Below are 23,957 nucleotides of genomic sequence, written 5' to 3'. Positions count from 1 at the left end.
GGAGTGGACCTACACGCCGCTCATCAAGCCATGCAGCAGTGGCATCCTACATACGAGGTGGAGGAAGACTAGCATAGATGTTAGCTCAGAAACAACATTCCTCAAGCAAAAAGAGGAAGGTTGGCAACAGATGTTAGCTCATGGCCAATCTTCCTCACCAAAAAAAAAAAAAAATAATAACTAATGAATTACATTTTCTTAGAGTATCTTCTGTTCTCAACACTCTTTTTATCCAAAGTTTCTTTTACTATTATTATTATTATATTATTATTGATTTGGAGGACCTCCATCTTTCATGTTAGCCTAGTGATACTTGGCTGTACACTTATTTTTAAGAGTAAGCTACTAAAAAATTGATAGGAAGCTTGACGTGAGTGGATACGGTTTGATGTTAGTGAGCTCATGTCAGAACGATTACACTAAGTTTAGCAGTTTCATTGCAGGACCCTCCCAAGTGTCTGCATCTGTGGGTCTTTTTTCACTCTTTCTCCAAAGAAGAATCTGCTAGTCTTTTTCAGAGAAGCTATAATAAGCCTCACTGTCAGTGTACTGGGAACTCTGTGAGGATTAAGAAATTTCGTCATCAATACAGAGACTTTCACTTAATCTCCGTTTCAGCCTACCTCCTCAATTCCACTCTCCATCGTGCCTGGTTTCCCGTGACCTGTCTGGCTCAATTTCTTTAGACTGCAAACCTAACTCTTAGGGGTATGAGAAAAGCGCAGTTGCCTAGTTGGGAAGGGTGGAGGAAGTGCCCTGGGGTGCACTACCTTTTCATTATACACATTTTCTAACTGATTTTTAGCTCTTCCCCTCACCACCCCTCTCCACGTACCCATTATTTCCAATTCCAATCCTATCTGGAGTTTTAGTTGGAAATCTTTCTAAGATTTAGAAAGATTTATTTTCTTAGAAAATACTTTCTAAGGACATTAGCCTCTTGAGGAACTTAAATTTAAGCTTTCCCTAATTTCTATCTTCCAAAAATGTCCTGTTCTTAAAAGTTTACACTTAAAAAGAAAATTTCTTTATTATAATCTTAGTGGAGACTGGGGAGGGAGCAGAAATTAACCAGTGTCTTCAACATGGCTCTATTTCTCTCACGCTTTCCACCAAGGTGCTGAAGTTTCAGGGAAACCCAGTGCTACAATAAGAAGTCTCAGATAGACTCCCCTTTTTCTCTCCTATTGATTTTCTCTCCCCAACACAGTGGCAGGACGTAGAGAAATCAGACTTCCTTAATCTGAGGATTCCATGTAATTCACTAATTCTGGGACATCTTAGCCATTATTTCAAATGTTCCCTCTCCAGAAATCTATTTTTGCCTTGTGGAACTCATATTGTACTGATTACATTAGACTTCCTCATGCTCTACCCATGTTTCTCATTTTATCTTTCATATTTCTCTGTCTCTCTGTGCAGCACTCTGAACAATTCTTCCTCTTTATCTCTCAGTTCACTATTTCTTTCTTCAACTATATTATCCCCTGGTTAACTCATCCTTTAAGTCTCTAATTGTTATTATTTGGTTTTTCATTTCTAGGAGTTCAATTTGGTTCGCTTTCTGATCTGATTACTTTTTATATTCTTATTCCTTAATCATACTTTTGACACTTTGTTTTATTACTTTAACCTTCTTAAATATACATATACACACACACACATAAATTTTACGTTCTATATCAAATAATTTCAATGTATAAAGACTTCGCAGGATTGATTCTACTATAATCAATACTGGTTCCTACTGACTCTCAACGAAGGTGCCTTTTTCCATGTGCTTTTTGTTTGTGAGCTCAGATGCAGCAGTGTTTTGTCTGTGGAAAGCCTCTGAAGTCTGGAGTTCATCCCTCCAGAAAGGATTTTCATCTCCTTCAACAAGGCCCCTCACAGTATTACCATCCTTACCCTACTGTAAACTCTCAAATTAAGCTTTTTGGAACAAAATAGGTAATATACCTTTGGACCCCAGAATGATTTGAGATCTTATGATTATACATTTTCAGGGAAGACTTTTCTCTCACTTTTCTCTCTCCATGCTTAGCCTGGCCAAGAGAGTTTTATGAAATGAAGTTGGTAGGTGGGATGGGGCCAAATCATGAAGAACATTGTAAGCTGTGTTAAGATAGCGGGCTTTAATGTGGTGTTTGGGCTGCAGCTGGGGATGCAGTGATGGGGCAGGTCTATCGAGAACCTCAGCGGTTGATCGAGGGGAGCTAGCAGTTGAGTGCAGCCTAGTGCTTGAGTATAATACTGCAGTCAGACAGATATGCATTCAAGTTCTGTCTCCGTTATCTGACAGCTCTCTATAACTATACTAAATTTCTTTAAGCCTTCGATATTCCACTCTTACCTCCAGGCTGTGACACATGGATACCAAGAACATTCTTCCTCCACACCCCCAACGCTAACACCTCCACTCTCTGGATTAATTTCAAATCATCATTTAGACCTCACCTCATATCCTCGGGTATAAGTCTACACAAAAACAAATCACACGCATGCCTAAAATAAGCTCATGTGTTTCTGGTCACTATGGTATCTGAATCTTTGTGTTACTTTCTTAAAACTTAAAAAGTATTTGTATATTTTAAGCATATATTTAAATTAAAATTTTGCCAAATCCTCAAAGAACAGTGTAGAACAGTTTGAAAACCACTGCATTAGAGGAACTTCAAAATAATTAAGGATCAAAAACAGGGAAAAGAGGATTTTAAGAAGAGCATAAAGAGGAAACAGACTAAGAACAGAAATCTGGAGTAAGGTGACTATTCATGTTTGACAAGCAGAGTTCAACATTGCTGAATAAGTCACAGAAAATGACCCAAATACTCCTTTTGCTGTCTTTGACCTGCTAATAACAGGATTGAGGCAGCCCTTTCACCTGTTCTGGAGGTTGTCAAAGCAGCCAGAGAAGAGCACATAATAGAGACTTAAAACTGAAACTTTTTACTCAATTTCCAGAACATTGCAAAAGAATTAAATCAAGTTGCCTATAAGGAGGATTATATTTCCCAGCACTAACAATGATGAAGAGTTTATTCCACAACTGGACGTTAAAAGCTTAAAATGTTATATGCAGGCCCAGCCCCATGGCTGAGTGGTTAAAGTTCCATGCACTCTGCTTCGGCTGCCTGGGTTCGTGGGTTTGGATCCCGGGTGTGGACCTACTCCACTCTCCAGCCACACTATGGTGGTGTCCCACATACAAAATAGAGGAAGACTGGCAGAGATGTTAGCTCAGGGCTAATCTTCCTCAAGCAGAGAAAAAAGAGGATTGGCAATGGATGTTAGCTTACGGTGAGTCTTCCTCAGCAAAAAAAAAAAAAAAGAAAAGAAAAGTTATATGCAAAGCTGAGGTAGCTCAGAAATAAAATTCAAGAAAACTATAATCAACAATCAAAAATATAGAATGATATCATACTCTTCTTTCAACAGAGAAGAGATGTTTAGAAACTATGAAGGAATTCCATATTTGAAAATTCAGGGCAAGATGGGAGATGTGGGAGGGCAGAGAACAAGCTAATGCACAGAAAGAGGAAGCTATGGTACTGACACAAAGACCAGGCTAAAGATTTAGGGTTTTGCCAAATTTCATTTTATTACCTTCAATGCTACAGAGTTAAACACACATGTAGCTTAGTTTGAATACTGTAGATTATTTATATATCAACCTTGGACAGATCAAACCACTATACTGAATGAGAAAAAGCAGGGAATTCCTACTCACAGAAATTGAGATGAAATTGCAACTTGGCATCTTATAACTTTCTAAGCAGCTGTAAATATGAAATACCTGAATAGTTTGGCAAGCATGGCTGCCATTGTTGGTGAGGATAGCAGAGATGGCCTGAAGTGTCCTTCCTGTTTCTCCCCAAGAAGCCACCAGACTAAAGAGGCAAGCACAGGAAAGTGCTGTCAGAGACTGTCCCGTGCTGTCATTCATCCCAGTACTCCGAACAGTGATTTCCAAAAGGAGCTGGAAAAGAGACTCTGTGGATAAAACAGAACTCAATTATATTCATTTGACATACAGAACATTTTATGTGTATATTTATTTATACCTTGCCTCATTATGAAAAAATATTTAAGGCAGCTGGGACACTTTGCATTAGATCCTATCTAGTACCTTTTTTCCCCCAAAGTTAGAATATTTATATAAAAAGGACCTTAGAGAACATCTAGTCCTTAATTTTTCTAAATGAAGACATGGAATCTCTCCAAATTCATTTAAAAGAAACCTGCCTTGGGGCTGGCCCTGTGGCTGAGTGGTTAAAGTTCACAGGTTCAGATCTGCGTGCAGACCTACTCCACTCATCAGCCATGATGTGGTAGCAACGCACTTACAAAGCAGAGGAACTGGCACAGATGTTAGTTCAGGGCTAATCTTCCTCAAGCAAAAAAAGGAAAAAAAAAAAAGAGGATTGGCAATGGATGCTAGCTCAGGGTGAATCTTCCTCACAGAAAAAAAAAAAAAAAAGGAAGAAACCTGCCTTGAGGCATTCACATATTCAAGAAATATCCTATCAAGTAACAGAGTATTCATTGCACTTATTTTACCTTTTAGACTGGGAAGAATAGACGCTTCTTAAAATGTTAAGTGTCCAGAAAATTAAGTGTTTATTTGGAAAACAACAACAGAATACACAAAACACATGCTATACTTTGTTTTAATAGAAAATTGGCTGTATTGCTAACATAACAGTAGTTCACATTGTGGAGGGAGTACGTATGTAATCGATTTTATAGCCTAGAAAAACCTCCAAGTCAACAGGATGGATATTCTCCTCCTGTAATGGATAATGAAATTGAGACACAGGGAGGTTAAAAGACTGTCCCTAAATCATAAAGCCATTTAGTATCAAAACCAGAAAAATAACACGTGAATTTTCCATGGCCATCAGAAGTCTCCACACAAAAGTCCTTGAACAACTTCACCCAAGACTGAATCAAAAGACTTCTGGCTATTTCCTCTGTAGAAGAGAAGGTGGATTTGAAAACGCTTAGAGAGAAAAGGAAAGAAACAGTCAGAAAAAGAGACAGAAAACGTGAGAAAGATGAAGAAAGGGAGAGGTAAAGGGGAAGGAAGGAGGAGAACAAGAGAAAGAGTATTGCACTTCTCTGAAAACTAAAAGGCCATCTGTGGTTTATTGGTTAACTCACAGAAACCTAGGCTCTCTCTACCTACTCCTCATCTTCCATATCTAATTCCCAATTATGTTCTATCAATTTCCCTTCCTAATTAACTCTTCCACTTTCTCTATCTCATCACCATCTTCCCAATTCATCCTGTCTATCACCATCTCTGAACTGGACTACTAAAAAGTGTTCATAAATTAACCTCTACCATTCACTTTTGCTCCCTTAGAGCCAAAGAGAATTTTTAAACCAAAACTCTGGTTTTCTACTTAAAATCCATTCACTCCTTTGTTAATTCCTTCCTGTTTCTCCTCCTCCTTTTTATTATCCCTCCCTTTCTTCACTTGTCTATACATCCTTCAGTATTTCCTTTTTTCCATGTAACCGTCTCTCTGCCTTTTCTTCCCCCCATCCTTTCATTTATCCCTCTGTTAGTCCATCTTTCCTTCTATTATTACCCTTTTGCCCATTTCTTTTCATTATTCAGCAAATATTTACTGAATTGTTCCTGTACATCAGGAACTATTCTAAGTTGGGGTAATACATTGGCAAACAAGACAAAGAATGTCTCTGCCACCAAAAAACTTAGATTCGAGTGGAAGAAAAGAGTATAAGGGCTGGGGCTGGCCCCGTGGCCGAGTGGTTAAGTTCGCGCGCTCCGCTGCAGGCGGCCCAGTGTTTCGTTGGTTCGAATCCTGGGAGCGGACATGGCACTGCTCATCAAACCACGCTGAGGCAGCGTCCCACATACCACAACTAGAAGGACCCACAACGAAGAATATACAACTATGTACCAGAGGGGCTTTGGGGAGAAAAAGGAAAAAAATAAAATCTTTAAAAAAAAAAAAAAAAAGAGTATAAGGGCTATATAATAAAGAATATTTTTTAAGCAAAAGGAGATAGAGAGTGACTTTCCACTCCTCCTAGAGCCATAACCAGACTCCTTGTACATGGCCTATAAAGCTCCACACGATCTGGTCCATGTCTCTTTCCTCATATATGGCAAAGCCCTCCCTCTCTTCACTTTCCACATTCTAGCCATACAGTCTTCTTTCAGTCATTCTCCTTCTTGACCCAGAGCCTTACTGCATGCTGTCCTTTCTGACTAGAAACTTAGTTAAGTCCTTCCTACTCATCCTTCAAATCTCAAATGTCACATCTTCAGGGAAGCCTGGTATAGACTCTCAGAACTCCCTCTACTTTCCCCCACACTATTTATCCACATTTACAATCATACATGTGTCCAACTATCTGATCCTAGGTCCCATGATAACAGCGACAATGTCTGTATTGATCACCCCTGAATTATACGCTCCTAGCATAGAACACAGGAGGTGCTATTACATTTAAGTGAATACTTGAGAACAGATATTCTAACTTTAAGTTGAATAGAAAGATAAGATATAAGGGAGTAATTTTTCTTTTTGGTGAGGAATATTGGCCCTGAGCTAACATCTGTTGCCAACCTTCCTCTCTTTGGTCGACAAAGACAGTCCCTGAGCTACCGTCTATGCCAATCTTCCTCTACTTTGTATATGGGACGCTGCCACATCATGGCTTGATGAGTAGTGTGTAGGTCTGCACCCAGGATCTGAACCTGCGAACCCTGGGCCACTGAAGTGGAGCACAGAAACTTAACCACTATGCCACTGGGCTGGCCCCGATTTTTTTTAACTAGATAATTTATAAATCACAGTCCATTTGCAAAGAGAAGAAGCTTGGTGTACAATAATCATCAAGTTATTCTGACAGTAAGAGTAACACATATATACATATATTTTCATGAATGGCATAAAAAAACAAAGCGGAAAAAAGTGTAAGTAATGTGATTATGATATTAGATCAAAGGAAAAAAGCAGAGACAGATTTCAATAGAAATTTAGTTTTAAAGAACCAAATTATTTATATTTGTGCTAATTAAACGAAATAAAAAATATGAAGTTATGGTAAATCCCTCAATAGAAAAATGTCAAAGCAGTGAAGAGATCAGAAGCAAGCACTGAAAGGATAGAAGAGAGAGACCAAAGACAGTATAGCATTTGAAACTGTTAAGAAAATAAAAATGAACAAATTCATCAGATGAAAGTTTTGATAGAAGATGATTAAGATAAAGCACACATTATAATTTCAAAAATCAGTATTAAGAACAAGATCTACTTTGAAAAGAATAAATGGGAGGTAGCATTTATGTACAGATGGATACAAAAGAAAGCATCTAACAACAGATAGAAGACAAAAGAATGGTAGAAGATGTAGGAGGACAGCAATGATTCAGCACATTTTTCAAAGTAAGAAATAGGATATACAGGTTTTAGTGGATATTTTAAATATTTCAATTATTTGGTAATTGACAGACCAGAGCTAAGAATAGCTAGCAAGATATTCTCAAATAAAATTAACTAATTAATTAAATAAAATCTTCAGTAAAAAGCCACGAAGCCAATTATCATAATAGTATCTGATACAGTGCATCACAATAGTAATCTGATCACTGGTGCCACCAGTAACAATAACCAGCAAGGTGTCTGCTTCTTGCAGCAGCATTTAATAACATGGGGGGTGAGTGAGGGGAGTTGTTTTAAAAACTCCTCAGCTTGTTTTCACGGCCAGCACTCCCCTTCTCCACTAAAACAAAACAACAAAAAAATCAAACACAAAAACTAATCACTATACATGGCCAAAAATCCCCCCCATCTCACATGTAATTAGGTTCTCACATGTGGGTCGAATAAAATCCAAATAGCCAGTAGAGAAAAAAGATCAAACTCCAGTCCAGACCAGCAGCATGGGCATCACCCTGAAACTCAGGCCAAATGCAAATTCTTGGGCCCCACCCCCAATCTACCAAATCAGAAACTCCACAGGTAGGGCCCACAGGACTCTGATACAAGCTAATGCTTGAGATTTAGAAAACTCTTGACTCTTTGAAGGCCCATGGTTAGCATCAGAGAAAAGCAATTAGGCAATTTCACAATTGTGCTTTCACCTCTATTTCTGTTCCTTAAGAGTTCCTATCTCACTTACAGAATTATACGGTGAACCTAGGTCACTGGCACAAAAGGCAGGCATTCATAAAATTCAAACACACTTTACAAAAAGCAAACATTTTTACTTAATGGAAGTTGCTACTAATTCAGAAGCTTGAACTATAACAAAAATATTATTTATTTATGATGAATACAAAAGAAATGCTCTCTCAGTTTAGAACCTAATTGTGCTGTTTGGGATTGGTAGCATTTGTTCCCCTTTTTTGCTACTTTTTTAACTCTCCAAAGTAACATGTAAAATTAGAGAAAGTCAATGTTAGCCATTTTGGCCAAAGGTTTAATAAGAACAATTTAAGTTAACAGTGACTATCAGGCTTGAGGATTATTTGTGAGTTCCAAGGATTTATATTTTGCTTTTTCCCCATCAACACAATAATCAAAAGATGCCTGCACATGAACTATAACTCTTAATCCATTACTCCAGTGGAACATAGCAAAATCACTTAAAATGTATATCCCTGCTGTTTCAGCAACATAATTAAACAAAGACTGCATTCCAGGCGGTTGTAGGCGCTTCATAAGAGAAGCTCTTTACATTTAAAGCCTTCATTCAATGTGCCTGAGGGCTTACCTAGGACCTCAGGTGGCTCTGATTGGAGGCCTTCTGGCTGCTGACCCTGAAGCACATTAAGCAGGGCTTGGAGACTCCGGAGGCACAGTGATGGATGGGAAAATCGTGTCTCCTTGATCAATTCAAAAACTTCACAAAGTCCAACCTCAATGATCTATTTAAGATAAAAAAAAAGAATTACACTTTATAACATGTAAGCAAATAACACTTCTCAGGCAGTTTAATTGGTGCAGCTTACTTCCATGGCAAATGATTAATGTTGCAATATTTAAATGAGAAAAACAAAAATCAACACATAAAAAAAGAAAAAAATCAAGTGTGTTTAATTTGAAGATTTAGAAAACCGTCTAGTTACATGGAAGGTTTAAAAATGGTGGCATTGTTTAAAAAGTAGTTTTAGTATAATGAAGCCATAATAAAACATCATGAAAACTGTTTATAACAGGGATGATACTAGATTGCATTCACCCAGAAAAAATAAATTGTATTAATTTACAAAGTTAATTTGGTTGTACTCAAGTAAAAATCAGCACTCTTCTGTTAAGTCATGTTAACTGTGACTTATGATCAGAAAAAAAGTCAATATAGCACATATGGTGAAAAGATTCAAAAAGGAGCTTTTCACATTAGCCTTTCCTATAATGGTACAATCACCATAATATTACTTATAGATGGTGCCCCTTTTTCTTACAGGATTTATCACCAAAAGAATTAATAATTGCCTACCTAAAAGATCATGGCTACTTTTACTTTAGTTATCTTACCATTCCTCATCAGGACCAAGAAAAATCTGACTCAGTATCTAGCAAAAGATAGATAAATCTGTAACTCAAGACAGAGCAAATGTGAGGAACTGGTATAAACAAGGAGATACTCAAGAGGACTGACAGAACAACAGACAATGAAATTCTCTCTCTCAGGCTATGCCAACATTTTGAGAACCCGATGTATAAGATCTTTTCAGGAGATATTAAATTATTTGGACAAGTAACAGAAAAAGTTAAAACAAGACTAATTATTAGAAATGCATCAAAGCATTAATTCTATTAGATGTAACAGTAGAAGAATATTCTCTCTGTTGAGATTTGTGCATTGATTTATATATTAAATAAATATTTCTTAAGTATTTATTTGGTCACCTTCCTACAGGAGATACAAAGACATACCAGACTCTGTCCTCTCAGAGTTTATAATCTAACAGGGTAAATGAGCCTTGCACGTAATTCTTATCCAGTCCAGACCTCTGTTAAAGCATTTATTATGTTATAGCACAACTGACTATTTTTGTTTCTGTTTTTCTAACTAAACTGTGGTCTCCTTGTGGACAAGGAGCATGTCTTAACTAGCTTAATATCTTCCATGACTAGCCCAGTGCCAGGCACATGATAGGCAGACAATAAATATTTAATTACTCTCTCAGTTGTGTGCTAAAAACCACTGCAACTCCAAAATAAATTTTCCAGACAAGGGTCAAATGAATTGCAGGCAAGTCAGCTGCAGTTATGATTACCATCTGCAAAGTTTCTCATTAATACAGATATGACTGAGAAGTCAAAATAACTAGCAGGATAGTCTTTAGAAAAGTTATCTAAAATCCTAGCAGACTTGATTATAGCTAAGATTACAGAAGTGCTTGTATAGTTTCAATTGATTAAACGCATTAAGCAATGAAAATTTTCCATTTGACATAGTTTCTTTTCTTAGAATAGACTAGAAAATAACAATATGGTGTCCAAGATTTCCATCTGCTTATGTACTTACAGGAAATAAATCTGAAGTCAAGGATCTCCTAAGTACAAAACATGAGGCTCTATTCTCAGGCCAATGGGAGACTATTAGGTCCCAAGAGTCTTTAAGATTGCTTACTCTACTACTACTAATCATGACTTTTTATAATTCAAAGAAGATTCTTCACAAATGACATTTTTGGCTAGCGTTTGTTTGTTGTAAGATTCCTACAGTAATAGAGAAAGTATTGAATCTTGCAAAAACAGTAAAGCTACTTACTGAACAGGTTCCTGAGTTGTCTCTCTGCTAAGTTTAAGGTGCAATAACAAAAGTATGACAATAGGCACCTCAGGACGGCTGCCTAAGAACAGGACACTAGCTAGTTTACTGAGAGGTACCCACAAAACATTGTCATAATGATCAGGACAAAGAATTACCCATCTGTCTAGGTCAACCACTGTGGATTCTCACTAATCCTCTATCTTAATTCACTGTAGGTTTTTTTTTTAATAAGGAGGAAAACTAATTTATTTCCAGAATAGTGATATATATTCAATATACAACAAAATAAAAATCAACCTCAAGTTTTCCAATCATATTTATTATTGAGCAGAGGAACAAAACATGTTGTGAAGTAAGCATTTTTTTCTGAGAGTATTTTGGCTGACAGTACTTTACCAAAGGCATGAACTTTGAAATTGCACTTTACACTACAAAGCGTATCTTACAGTCACTGAGAACAGACTATACTTTCTCCTCCCTCAATATTAGGAAGGAAAAGTATAAGGAGAAAAAATATAGTACTGCAAATACTGTATGATTTCATTTGTGCAGAAATAAATATACTCAATGTGTGCATATAAAAATGTTTATAGTGCGTATTTTTTGGTTAATAGAATTTTAGAAATGATTTCCAGTTTTTAATTTCTATTTCCTTTTTATAAAAATGTTCTGCATTTTTCAAATTATCTATAACGAATATGTACTGTCTTTATAATTAGCAAAAATAAGTTAATAAATGTGACTTCTAAATAGAATAGTTCATTATAATAATAAGATAACACTCTAAGATTCAATATTTTCAATAAGAAGCTATAACTAACTACCCAACACATGGTCTTCCACTTACCTTCAGAAAATAGTCTTTTGTAAATTTACTGAATTTTACCTTTACTGTTGCCTTTAAATAATTAAATCCTGAGGGCTCTCTACTATACTTGAAGGAACACAAAACCCAAATAACTACCTGATACAGCCAGTCCAATGTCACTGCTGGGGAAACTGAGATAAAAACATACGTGGCCAAAGAACATAACAACATAATGAGTCTTTCAAGGTTTTACTTTGCTCTCGTTAATTCGTTATTTCCAAAGGTGACTTAATTTCACTAACAAGTGTGAACATAAAGTTTAGTTACACTACATTTAGATTTAATAATAATTAACTCTTGGGGCTGGCCCCGTGGCCGAGTGGTTAAGTTCGCACACTCCGCTGCAGGCGGCCCAGTGTTTCGTTAGTTTGAATCCTGGGCACGGACATGGCACTGCTCATCAAACCACGCTGAGGCAGCGTCCCACATGCCACAACTAGAAGGACCCACAACGAAGAACATAAAACTATGTACTGGGGGGCTTTGGGGAGAAAAAGGAAAAAAATAAAATCTTTAAAAAACAAACTAATAATAATCAATTCTTTGCTATTAGAAATTATATCTTGTTCTATTAAAAAGTCCTAGAATCAATACTAATACTTTCAGAATACATTTGAAAAAGCTCAAGAGGAAACCAAAAGTAATTTATATGTTACTACAGAATGAAGTGTACTGTCTTTTTAAACTTTTTGTATAAAGTAAATACTTGGTAGAGACAACACTTACAAATAATAAAAAATAAAAATCTAGAGGGGAGCAAGAGGAAGGGAGGAGGAAGTGACGACAGCAAAGGCAGCAGAGGAGGAAGGGGAAAAAGGGGAGGAAGAAGAATTCTGCTTCTCAGAAGATTTGGGTGTGAAATGTCGAAGTTCCTATCCTCTAAACATAACAAATTTATCTACAACTACTACCATCTTCTTCCCTTCTCTTCACACTCAGAGGAAAAAGTGTTCTTACAACTTTTCAAAGCTAATTTAATTTTTAAACAATGCTCTTGATCCCATCCTCCATTCCATTTCTAACAGAATTGTTTCAACTTCTGCCACCACACTGTAATAACTCCAAAGTCTATACTTCTAGCTGGGACCTTTCTTTTGAACTTCAGCCCTACAAGGTGTACAGTGGACACTTCACAGCTACCTCAAACTCTGTACAGCCAGAACTAAACTTGATCATCATGCCAACAAAGCACTGTTTCTCCTCCAATTCTCCCTTTCTGTAAACAGCATCATCACCCAGAAACTTTGAAAATATGTTTAGATTCCATCTTCTCTTTCAGCCTTCATATACAACTCATTACCAACTCCTGTCAATTCTGCTTCCTTAACATTTCTTGTACGCCAAACACTGCCATACCCTAATTCCACCCCTCACTAACACTTCCTGGACAACTGCAGAAACTGCCCAACTGGTCCCTCTGCTCTAATCACACCACCCTCTAGCGGACTTGCCTTACTGGCACCCGAGTAACTTTACTAAAATACGAGTCTGATCAAACTCTTTTGCTTAAGATCTTCAGGAGTTCCAATTCATAGACAAAATCTGAAAATGGCCGCATAGCATATGAGGCCCTTCATGATCCAGCTCCTGCTCTCTGCCTCTTGCCCTATTCAGCCATTCCACTCTAGCCAAAATAGACAACTCACACTTTATGATGATCCTGTTCCCTCTGCCTGCCAGTGCATCTGCAGTCAGTCTGCATCTCTACCCCACCGTGTCCCACTATGCCCAGCACACCCCTATCAATGCTCAAGGCACTCCACAAGCCTGCTATACCAGGGAGACATAACGTTCTTGAGGGTAGGGACTGTGTCTCATCATTTTGTTCTCAGGGCCTAATAAAACGCTTGCGATAGACTCAAAAGGAATTTACTGAATTAAGAAGCAAATAAATGAGTCTATCTAGGTCTACATCTTTTAACAAAATATGTGGCATTACTAGCCCCGAATAAGACTGAATGGGAAGTATGAATCCTAAATACTATTAAAAAAAATCACATAGTGATAAAATCTGGAATACTTCAGAGGATCTGGAAATTAGATAGTGAAAGACAGTTTGAGCTGGGCAAAAACTGTGCTTTGGATAAAAAATATAATATAGAAGCATTTATGTGGGGTTAAGAAAGTCCTTTTAGTCAATGATTATTGACCCACAAAAACCAAAAACCAAAAAAAACCTGACAAGCAAGGTCTACATAATAGTCAAATTCAATTTAACTTTTAAAATTCAGGATGGGAAAAACTGAAATTGTGTCAAAATGATATTTCAACAACAAATAAAAATTGTCTTAATTACATGAGAGAAAAGAGTAGGAGAGAAAGAAACCTCAGGAGAGAAGGAAAGCGACAGCCACACATTTGGGAGGAGCAAGAGAGGAACAACAAAGAGAAGGAAGGAACTGACATGAAAGAGTGGCATCTGGAGCAGAAGCATGGAAATGGTCAAAAGGAAAAGAAAAATGCCAACATTTCTCACCTGTCCTCAAATTCCCAACACCTCAAACCCTAAAGGCCTCAGCTCTTCCTCTATGCCAATCCTTCACGTCATGCAAACGGCTCCCACAAACATCCCCTCAAAGTTTCCTTCCCCACCCAGGCCCCAACCCAGAGCATTCTAACTGCCTCTGCACAAAGGCATCTCCTCACTCACTTCTTCCTCTCTCGTTCATCTCGTTGATCGCATGATCTCTCTGACTGTAACTATAGCTATCATTCATTAAGCACGCACGCATTTGACGTTTATTACCTCACTGAATCCTCACTACAACTCTATCTGGTAGATATTATCCCCATTTCGCAGATGACAAAACTGAGGCACAGAGAGATCAAATAACTTTCCTAGCATCACACAGCTAATATTTTTACCAATGAGTGTTTGAACCCAGGCAGTGTGACTCCACTACCCATGTTCTTAATCACTATATCCTGTTTCCTGATGGGTCAGTACTTGATGGAAAACTCAATATTAATCAGTTGGGCCAACTAATTTTATTTTAACTTTCTTTGAAAGATCCCCTTTTGACTCTGTTAATCATGATAAAAAAATGTCTTAAGAATGCCTGATATTTTATTTCTTTAATACTCATTTATCCTGATGTTTTGAAACAGTCTTAAGAATCAGTTATTCTTGATTGTGCAGTATCTGAAGTTAAACTGGTTTACTGTTCAAAATCTGCAAACCTGTATGAATGATTTCTCTGGGTTTTTATTTTTCTTCCCAATACTGAACTTAAGCTGGGCAATTACAGTAGTATACTGTGACTCACTCACATTACAGAATGGAATTCTTACCAAAGTACACTACCTAAGTCCTACAGCCTCATATCCCAAACTTAACAATATATGTTCCTCAATCTCCCCTAATTAAACATAAGAAATTAGAATAAGAGATCATGACCTCTACCTGAAGGGGTGTACATGGAAAAGATGAGCTTGCTTGTTTTAAGTTGAAGAAAGAAGCTAGTAGAGAAGTACAGCTAAGGACACTGGAGAGAAAAGGACTAAGGGAAAGAGAAGGGTCCCAAGAAGAGGAGATAAGGACATTTGAAGATGGTTGATTAGAAGGCTGAGGAAGTTCAGAAAACTTCTATTACCCCAAGAAATAGGAAGCAAGTTATCTACTGAGAATAAGGTGAGAAAAACTTGACAGTAATGATTAAGGACAGTGGTGCACTTAGGAACAGCCACCATGAAATGTGCAAAAGAAATGAGAGTAGGAACATAGTTTCTATCCTGGCTGCTATTTCCAAACAGTAAAAATATAGTCATGTGTTGCTTAAAGACGGGAAGAAATGTGTCGTTAGGTGAGTTCATTGTGCAAACATCATAGAGTGTACTGCTCACAAACCGAGATGGTACAGCCTACTACACACCTAGGCTATACGGTCCCAATCTATGGGACCACCATCATATATGGTCCATCATTGACCAAAACATCATTATGTGGCACATGACGGTATTTACGTGGTACCTCATGTATGTGTGTATATATATATATATATATAAGTTTTCAAAGCATAGTTTAAGATATCAATTTGGTAAAAAGGCAATCTACATGAATCCTTTATGATAAAGGAAATAATTTAAAATGTCTCTATTTAGAAAAAAGCAATATACATAAATCACTTATGATAAAGGTACCATTTTAAAAATATGTATATTTTCACATAATCTTTTGTTAGAAATACTAACTACACCTACTACACAGAAAAAATATATTATGTATGAAAGAATATTATAGTCTTGAAATATATCAATACATAAATAGAACAGTTCCTTAATACCTTAAGAACAGTTTGTTGTACTACAATATATGTTTCTGTAACTTCAATTAGCTTATATGCCCCTGTTAAATAACAGAGTGACATCAGAACAATGGAGAAGTTTTGCTGGTTCGCATGTAATTTTTTTCCTAGGCAAGGGAAGCCAGAATAGCATGAGTACAAAATAACTTTAGGCAGAAAAGGCAAAAGCTCTCAGCTCAGCTGCTGCACAGCCAGGAGCCCTTCTAGTTATATTTCAAGAAAAACTAAAATGTATACCTGTACACAAGGCTCCCTCCCCAGAGGGGAGTACCCCCCGCTTCCCATGGCGCTTGGTTTGTAGTAACTTACACTTCCTCTTGTGCCCACCTTAATGGCAGCCCACTGGCTCAGAGCTCTACGCCCATCTGCAAAGGCTCAACACCCACAGGAGACCATTTCCACTCTACTGTTTTTGTACATTTTTAACAGCCCCTGCAACAGACTCCAACCCACTGATCTCCCTGCCTGAGCTTTCCAAGCACTCCCCACTGAGTTACCAGTTATTGACTCTTAGCACTCCAGTTATCAAGTTGCACAGAGTTTCCTGGTCTGCCCCAAACCTATTTTTACACATAAGCCCTGTTATTTTTAGAGGACAATTTTATAAAAAGCAAGGTATTTTAGCAATGCAAATATATGTATTATAGCCAAAACACCTGTAGGTTATGCATCTAAGCGGAATTTAGTGACTTACCTTTGGAAGCTTGATAGGGGGCTCTTTGGATTCCTCCTCTTCATCACTATCTGATTCTCCACTCTGCACAGAGTTCTTAGATGCAGCTGCCAATGATGTTTCCTTTTTCTGCCATTCCAGAACGCAGTGGCGTACATTGCAATAAATATTGAATGCAGAAGGATTGCTATGTAGTTTGATATCTGGTATGATTACTGTATTCTCCAAGTTTTCGGACTAAAATACAAGATATAATATTTCAATTTCATATTCCTATCATCGATTCTCATTTTAAATAAAAAATTGAAGATTAGACATGCTAGATGATTTGATTTGCAGAAGTCACATACATAAGAGGCATAGCAAAGAAAATCTATTAAGTCTATTGACTCAACTTATAGTACCCTTTCTACTACACTTCACCACTTTCTGAGTAACACAGCAATAACCAACTTGACAAGGGGTGGAAAGCAGCAGGGAAAGAACTTAACAGGAATACACTTTTACCCCTTGTTAGGAATAAAGCCAACAAAGCTTAACTGCTGGAGTATTGAAGGATATTAATTTGGTGCTTTTCTACGGACACCAGATGTATTGCAGAGTCTCAATGATGTACTACAAATGTTGAATTACATTTTGATTCTTTTAAAAGTAGATATAAGGATTTAAACAGAAAATAGGGATTTTAAAAAACCCTTAATTTTAATCAATTCTTCTAATTTCATTCTCATTCAAGTAACTGTAATGCCAAGAAAACTGCAGATTGTAGACATACGCTTTCCTAAAGCATATGCTTTTCCTAAAGCTTTTTGTATGAATACAAAGAAAAGATATTTCACAACTAAAGGCACATGAAAAGATTTCACATCATTAGTCATTAGAGAAAAGAAAGCTAAAATCACAGTGAGATACCCCTATATACCTAATAGAATGATTAAAATTTTAAAAGCTAGCAAACAATACCATGTGTTTGCAAAGATGTAAAACAATTGGATTTCTCCATACACTACTGCTGGAACAGTAAAATGGAATAATCACTTTGGAAAACAGTTTTCACAATTTCTTCAAAAGTGAAACATTCATCTACCATGCCAACTGTGAGGAAAGAGTTAACACTGTAGGTATGCTTGCTTATTCCTTATCTTTCTCCAAGGGAACCATGCTCGACCCTTGGCCAACCCTTGGGAATGTGGTCTTTAGAGCATCCCTTAAGTTAGTTATCGATGATTTTGTTATACACCTGGAACAATGGACCACGCCTCCTGGCTTGTCCGATTGCTTTGCACAAACATCAAGATGGATGATGTGCACCTGAGTTTCACTTGCCATGGCTGGCTGCATAGCAGGATATGCCCTTGAGAAGATAAAAGTCTCGAATCCTAAGACTCAAGAGGGCTTCCCTGGGCAGAAACATTCCACACATATCCCAATAGTTCACTGCCAGAGACAAAGCATGTCCTGTATGCTCAGACAAGGAAGGACTGGGAAGCCTACACCATAACTCCCTAGACATCACCAATACATTTCTCTTTCTTGCTCCCTACTTTTGTTGGAATAAATCTTAGCCATTAGTATAAATTGCTTTTAAGTCTTTTGAGTTCTGTGGCAAATCATAGAAGGAAATACTACCTAATCATTCCACTCCCAAGTATTTACGCCCCCAAAAAAGCAAAAACATATATCCACACAGAGCAGCAATGTTCACAGCAGCTTCATTTGCAATGGCCAAAACCTGGAAACACTGAAATGTCCATTAGCAGGTGAATGATTAACAAATCAATGGGACACTAATCAAGAAAAACAATGGAATGATCTGTTAACATATACAACTACACGGACGCAACTCAAAATCACTATGCTGAGGGGAAAAAAAACAGACACAAAAGAGTATACACTGTATGATTACATTTATATGAAATTCTAGAAAGTGAAAATTAATCTATAGTGACAGAAAGAACATCTGTGATTGCTTAGAGCCAGGACGATACAGAGAGATGGAATGCAGCAGAGGATGAGGAAACCCCTGGGGATGATGGAAATTTTCTGAATCTTGATAGTATCTTTCAAAACATACTGAATTATACACTTAAAATCCCTGTGTCAGGTTCTGCTATTAAGGCTCCTAACTTAAGACAGACAAATTTGGTAGCAGGATACTGAGGGAGTTTCCCATGTGACACATTTGATTTCTCCTGTAGGAAGGGAAAGTCATTTGCAGGAGGGCAGGATTTATCAGAAGTGTGAGGACAGTGGCAAAGGTCTGAAATAGTCACAGGAGAAAATGGGAGAACCATTTGACCAGAAAAAATAAGAACACAGTCTGGCTTCTATAGAAGGTCCATTTGAGATTGGTGACGTGTACTGGTATCAACTAACTTGTTTAACTTCCTTTAGTAGCACATGGTACTCACCTGCAGAGAAAGAAAAAACCTGCTGGATTCGTATAGGATAGAGTTTTGTCAGATGAGTGTAACAAATACACATGAGGGAAAAGAAGATGAGATAGGCAGAATAATAGCCTCTAAAAATGTCTTCCCCCTAATCCCTGAAACCTGTGAATGCTACCTTACATGGCAGAAGTCACCCTGCAGTTGTGATTAAATTAAGGATCTTGAGATGGGGAGGTTATTTTGGATTATCTGGGTGGGCCCAAAGTAATCCCAAGGGCCTTATAAATGAGAAAGGGTAGCAGGACAGTCAGAGAATAAGCAGTAACAACAGAAAAGTGTCAGTCATGCAGCATGAGAAGACAACCAACCACTGGCAGCTTCAAAGATGGAAGGGGGCACAACCCAAGGAATGCAGGCAGCTTCTAGAAGCTGGAAAAGGCAGGCAAATAAATTCTCTCCTTCAGCCTCCAGCCCAGTGACACCCATTGTGGACTTCAGATTTCCAGAACTGTAAGATAATTTATGTTGTTTTAAGCCATCAAGTTTGTGTAATTTGTTACAGTAGCTATAGAGAACTACTACAGAAGATTAAGCAAGAGTTTTTCTAAAAAGACTGTGGTATGTAAGCTGGCTGAGAAGGAAGTTAAATGAAGGAGATGGCTCGTGGATGAGGTCAATGACAGAATAAAGCAGGAGATAAAGAAAACAGCTAAATGGCTTTTTAACTTTTTTGCTGAAAAGAAATGCTTGTTTTTAAATATATGAAAAAAACCCCACTGGCATTTCTTAAATAAATTTTTAAAAAAGAAAGTAGATGGAAAATAGTCCAGAAACAGTAATAGAGGGCAAGGAGACTCACGACACCACTTTACCACTTTTACATGCTCATCAGGAGCAGGAAATGTTTCTTACTCATCTTTCTATCCCAAATACCTAGATAATACCTACACACAGTCGGCGTGCAATTAAAGTTTGAGGAATAAATGAATAAGTTTTTTTATATCACTTATCACAAGCTGCTTCTAAAAAGCAGATACAAAACCTGAGGAAAAGAGAAGAAAAATGAATTACTAAGGGCACAAAGCTAGTTAGAGATGGAACTGAAGGGGATGAAAGACTTGTACTTCCCACCTCTTCCTGGATATCATATGCCACCACTTTTAGGGAAATCAACAAAGGAAACCTTAAAAGAACTTAAAAAGACCTTCAAGATTCTCATACTCTGACTTTGCACATAGCCCCAAAAAGTGGAAAGGGGTAAAGGTTGGAAATCTGAATGACTATGTATTTGTTAAAGGTTTTTATATATTAAGTATATTAAGAATGTTCTCCAGTTCCCTCTTCTCTCCCAAAAGCAGAAGTAATAAGAGGTGATGTAGTGAATATATATTACTTATCCATGCACCCAGTAACATTTTCCTTAGGGTAACCACTCTTCTCCCATTCCACATGGCCTGCTCATCAGGGTGCTCACCTACCACCCATCAATGGATTATAACATAACTCAGTCTAACCAATCAAAGATGCCATCTCCAAGCCAAAGTGAACGGTGCAGGTCAACCAAAAATCATATCCAAGACTTTCTGCTGGAATTAGTAGAGAGATTGCCTCTTGTTCAAAGAAAATGAAGTTAGAGTTGCCAGTAGCCTTAGTCCTCAGCCACAGGCAATAAGCCTGCACAGAGAAGAAAGCAGAAGCAAGAGACGAAGACATAAATTTGATGACATTATTTAATTCCTGGATCCAGCCATGTCGCAAGATAGACCCACCAAATAAATTCTACCCCCTATCCTTTTATTTTATTTTTTTGATTTACTACTTTAAAATATATTTCTCTCAGTTAAAATTGCAAGAACACTAATTAAAGGACTGGAAACAATTGTCTCTAGAAGTTAAATATGATATACAGGCCAAGCTAAGCTATTGTTTCTTTAACCAAAAGTGGAGCTGTTCGAAATCATAGTTATGACTCCTCTCTTCCTGTCTAGGCTTCTAAGTACTGTACAAAAGAAAAGAGACTCTTTTAGACTAAATGGGATCTGGCCCCTCCAAATGTTTAAGAAAAAACTAGACAGATTTTATAGAGAAGATTTCTGTACTAGGTGGAAAAAAGAGATCCTTGATCTCTAAAGTCCCACCTAACTCAAATATTCTATATTGCCTTTTCATTTGCACAGCCACCGACAGTTGAAAGAAGCTCAGAACAATACAGATGCACCAAGATTCTCCCTAATCCATGACATATGCATAGGCATATGATGAACCCAAATCCAAGTCTCAACACCCAAGACGATTTCACTCAGTTTCTAGTACATGTAATCAGAGTGAAAAACAGAAGAGACATGAACATGTCCCCCTAAAGAAGTGATCGAAGGTATGAAGAACAAATAATAAATAATTTTCAGCACCCAGATGTTAACTTCCAGGCTACTGGTCAAGAAATACCCAAAAGATGAAACTAAACAGTGTAACCAAATAAGGGTCTTTTAAAAAATTACTTTAGCACACAGAAATGAAATGGTTTGCTAATTATACTCATACTTTTTTAATCTTGGCATTTTTATTCTAATTACTATACGGAAAAAGTCCTTATTCCCCATAAATTGCCAGCAGTTTTACCTTGCTTCTTGTCTTCACTTTTGATTTGCTCTTCTGTTTTCTTTTCAATTTCTTCTTATTTAAAATTTTCTTATTTCTAAAAAGGTAAAAAAAAAGTGGAAAAAATAATTATAAAAGTTCATATTAGGACATACAAAGCTACTAAAAATAGGTACTTCCAAAGTAGACACTAGAGTAGTTCTTCCACAAACTTTCTTCCTTTGAAACAATATACTCTACATGTACATATAAGACATTAAAATATAATATAGCTATTGAGATGATACAATACTGGAAGAAAATATACATTAAATGACCGAAAACTGTTTGAACTTCTGCAAATAGTTTTATAAAATTTAAAAAGGCATAAAATGAACTTTTTAAAACTTTATTTAACAGTGAAGATGCTAATAAATATCAGCTTTGTTCCCTTCCCAGAAAAATCTGCTCTTTGCAGTAGTGAGGGCTACAGTGCAAAAAGGATCAGGAGTCCAATTTTACTAAATTACTATAAGAAAATCCCAAGTCATACATTTCTCATATCCAGCAGCCAGTTTTTCATCACCTCACAACCCTAAGACCGGATTGTTTTTTAAGCAAAAGGAAGCCCCTGAATGATTTTCAGAAAGAGAAAAAAATACATGGCAAAGAATAAGAATCTACTGGAAGAAATAAGAGTCAAGGAAAATAGCTTATTTTACTTGCATTTCAGTTAATATTTTTTTATGTCTACCATGCTGAGGTGCACACTGCTAGGTACTAAAGACACAAGAAAAAGATAGTTCTTGCCCTCAAGGAGCTCAGAGACTTGACTGAAAAGCATAGTTTAATGATCTAGCAAGAGGATGCTACTACTATAATAAAGACAAAATGTGAGGAGGAGGAGGAGGAGAAGAAGGAAGGGATTCTAGATGCAACAGAGGTCAAGTCCTTAACACTCTGGGTAACTAATTTGGTGGAAGCTGTAACCAAAAAAAAGTTGTGAGCCTAGGTCACTTGGAGGTAGGGATGCCAATCACAAAAATAGGGAAGTGAAGGGGAAGAATCAGTTTGCGAAAGGAAAAAATGGGTTCGATTTTGAAGTTGTTTGAGGCCAAGACACTAAAATGTCAACAAGACAGACATGACCAAGCATATGAAAATTCCTTCAGCATCACCCCCTAAACCAAAATCATCACAAAATCTTGTCAAGTATACCCTGTAAATAGTTCTTGAATCTGTCTACATCATCTCTACTTCTGCTATGCTAATCATCTAAGTTACCACCACCTCTTGCCTGGACAGCTGCGAAAGCTACTTAACTCATTTCTGCACACACATATTTGCCCCTTCAATCTGTTCTTCACATAGGAACCCAAGTCGAGTTTTTAAAACACAAATCTGAGTAATTCCCCCACTTAAAACTCTACTAATAACTTCTCAATTCCGTTAGGCTAAAGTCCAAAAGCACTGACATGGTTTAAAAGATCCTCGACCAAGATTTGACCTCTGCCAGCCTCTCCTGCCTCATTTTGCATCCCTCTCTAACTTACCATACTCCAGCCACAGGACATTCCTTCAGTTGTTTGAATCTGCTAAGCACCTTAGGGGCTTTCACAAAGGTTCTCCCCTGCCTGGAATTCTCTCCCACATCTTCTCCTGCTAACCACTACTTATCTTTGATGTCCCAGTGTTAAGTGTCACTTACTCAGGAATGTCTCAGACTGGGTTGGTTTCTCTAACATACACTCATTCATTTTACACTTGTGTTTCATTGTCTAATCTACAACTGTTCAGTATGTACAGGATTATTGGTTTAATGTATCACTCCCTCACCAAGCTGTAAACTCCAAGAGTACAGAGGCCATGTCTTTCTTGCTCACTGCTGTGGCCTCTTTGCCCAGAAAAGTGCCTGTAACAAAGTACTCAATACTATTTTGAGAGAAAGAGAAAGTAACAGGAAGGAGAGAGGAAGGGGAGAAAAGAAGGAAGTTCAGAAGCTACAAGCCTTACCCAGAGAGTAAAATAAGCAAAGGACCAAGGATAGGTCCATAGATACACCAAAACATTTAAAAGATATCTAGCCAGAAATGTTCATTAAGCTGTTAGCCATGGGATTATCTTAAGCAGATTTTGGTGCAAAGGAGGTAATAGAAACCATGCATGTGGATGAGATTTCCCCGGGACAGTATGCTAAAAGAGTAAAGAGAAAGAGAGTGATTAATAGTATCAAATGCTACACATGAACAGATGTACCTGCTCACATAATCTATTCAACTATGAGCATTGTGAGAGCATGAAGAATGTCTATTTCAACTCTGTATGTTCAGCACCTGCATCAGTGTTTGACACATCAAGGATGTTGAAGAAATATCAGA

General features: G+C 37.4%; 1 protein-coding gene across 9 annotated transcripts in view; it reads right to left on the bottom strand.

Moving 5' to 3' along the window:
* MYCBP2 (MYC binding protein 2) overlaps positions 1-23,957 on the bottom strand; it is a 255,562-nt gene that overhangs the window by 205,720 nt on the left and 25,885 nt on the right. For all 9 annotated transcript variants that reach the window (XM_046664365.1, XM_046664367.1, XM_046664368.1 and 6 more), the window contains exons 2-5: positions 21,622-21,697; positions 16,634-16,849; positions 8,758-8,911; positions 3,797-3,993 (exon numbers count right to left, since the gene is read on the bottom strand). In XM_046664365.1, the coding sequence (XP_046520321.1) occupies positions 3,797-3,993; positions 8,758-8,911; positions 16,634-16,849; positions 21,622-21,697 (643 nt within the window). The remainder of the gene's footprint in view (positions 1-3,796; positions 3,994-8,757; positions 8,912-16,633; positions 16,850-21,621; positions 21,698-23,957) is intronic.

This window comes from Equus quagga, chromosome 6 (genome assembly GCF_021613505.1).
Source record: "Equus quagga isolate Etosha38 chromosome 6, UCLA_HA_Equagga_1.0, whole genome shotgun sequence".
NCBI lineage: Eukaryota > Metazoa > Chordata > Mammalia > Perissodactyla > Equidae > Equus > Equus quagga.
Note: the sequence above shows the minus strand (reverse complement) of the source record. Positions and strands in the feature narration are given on the sequence as shown.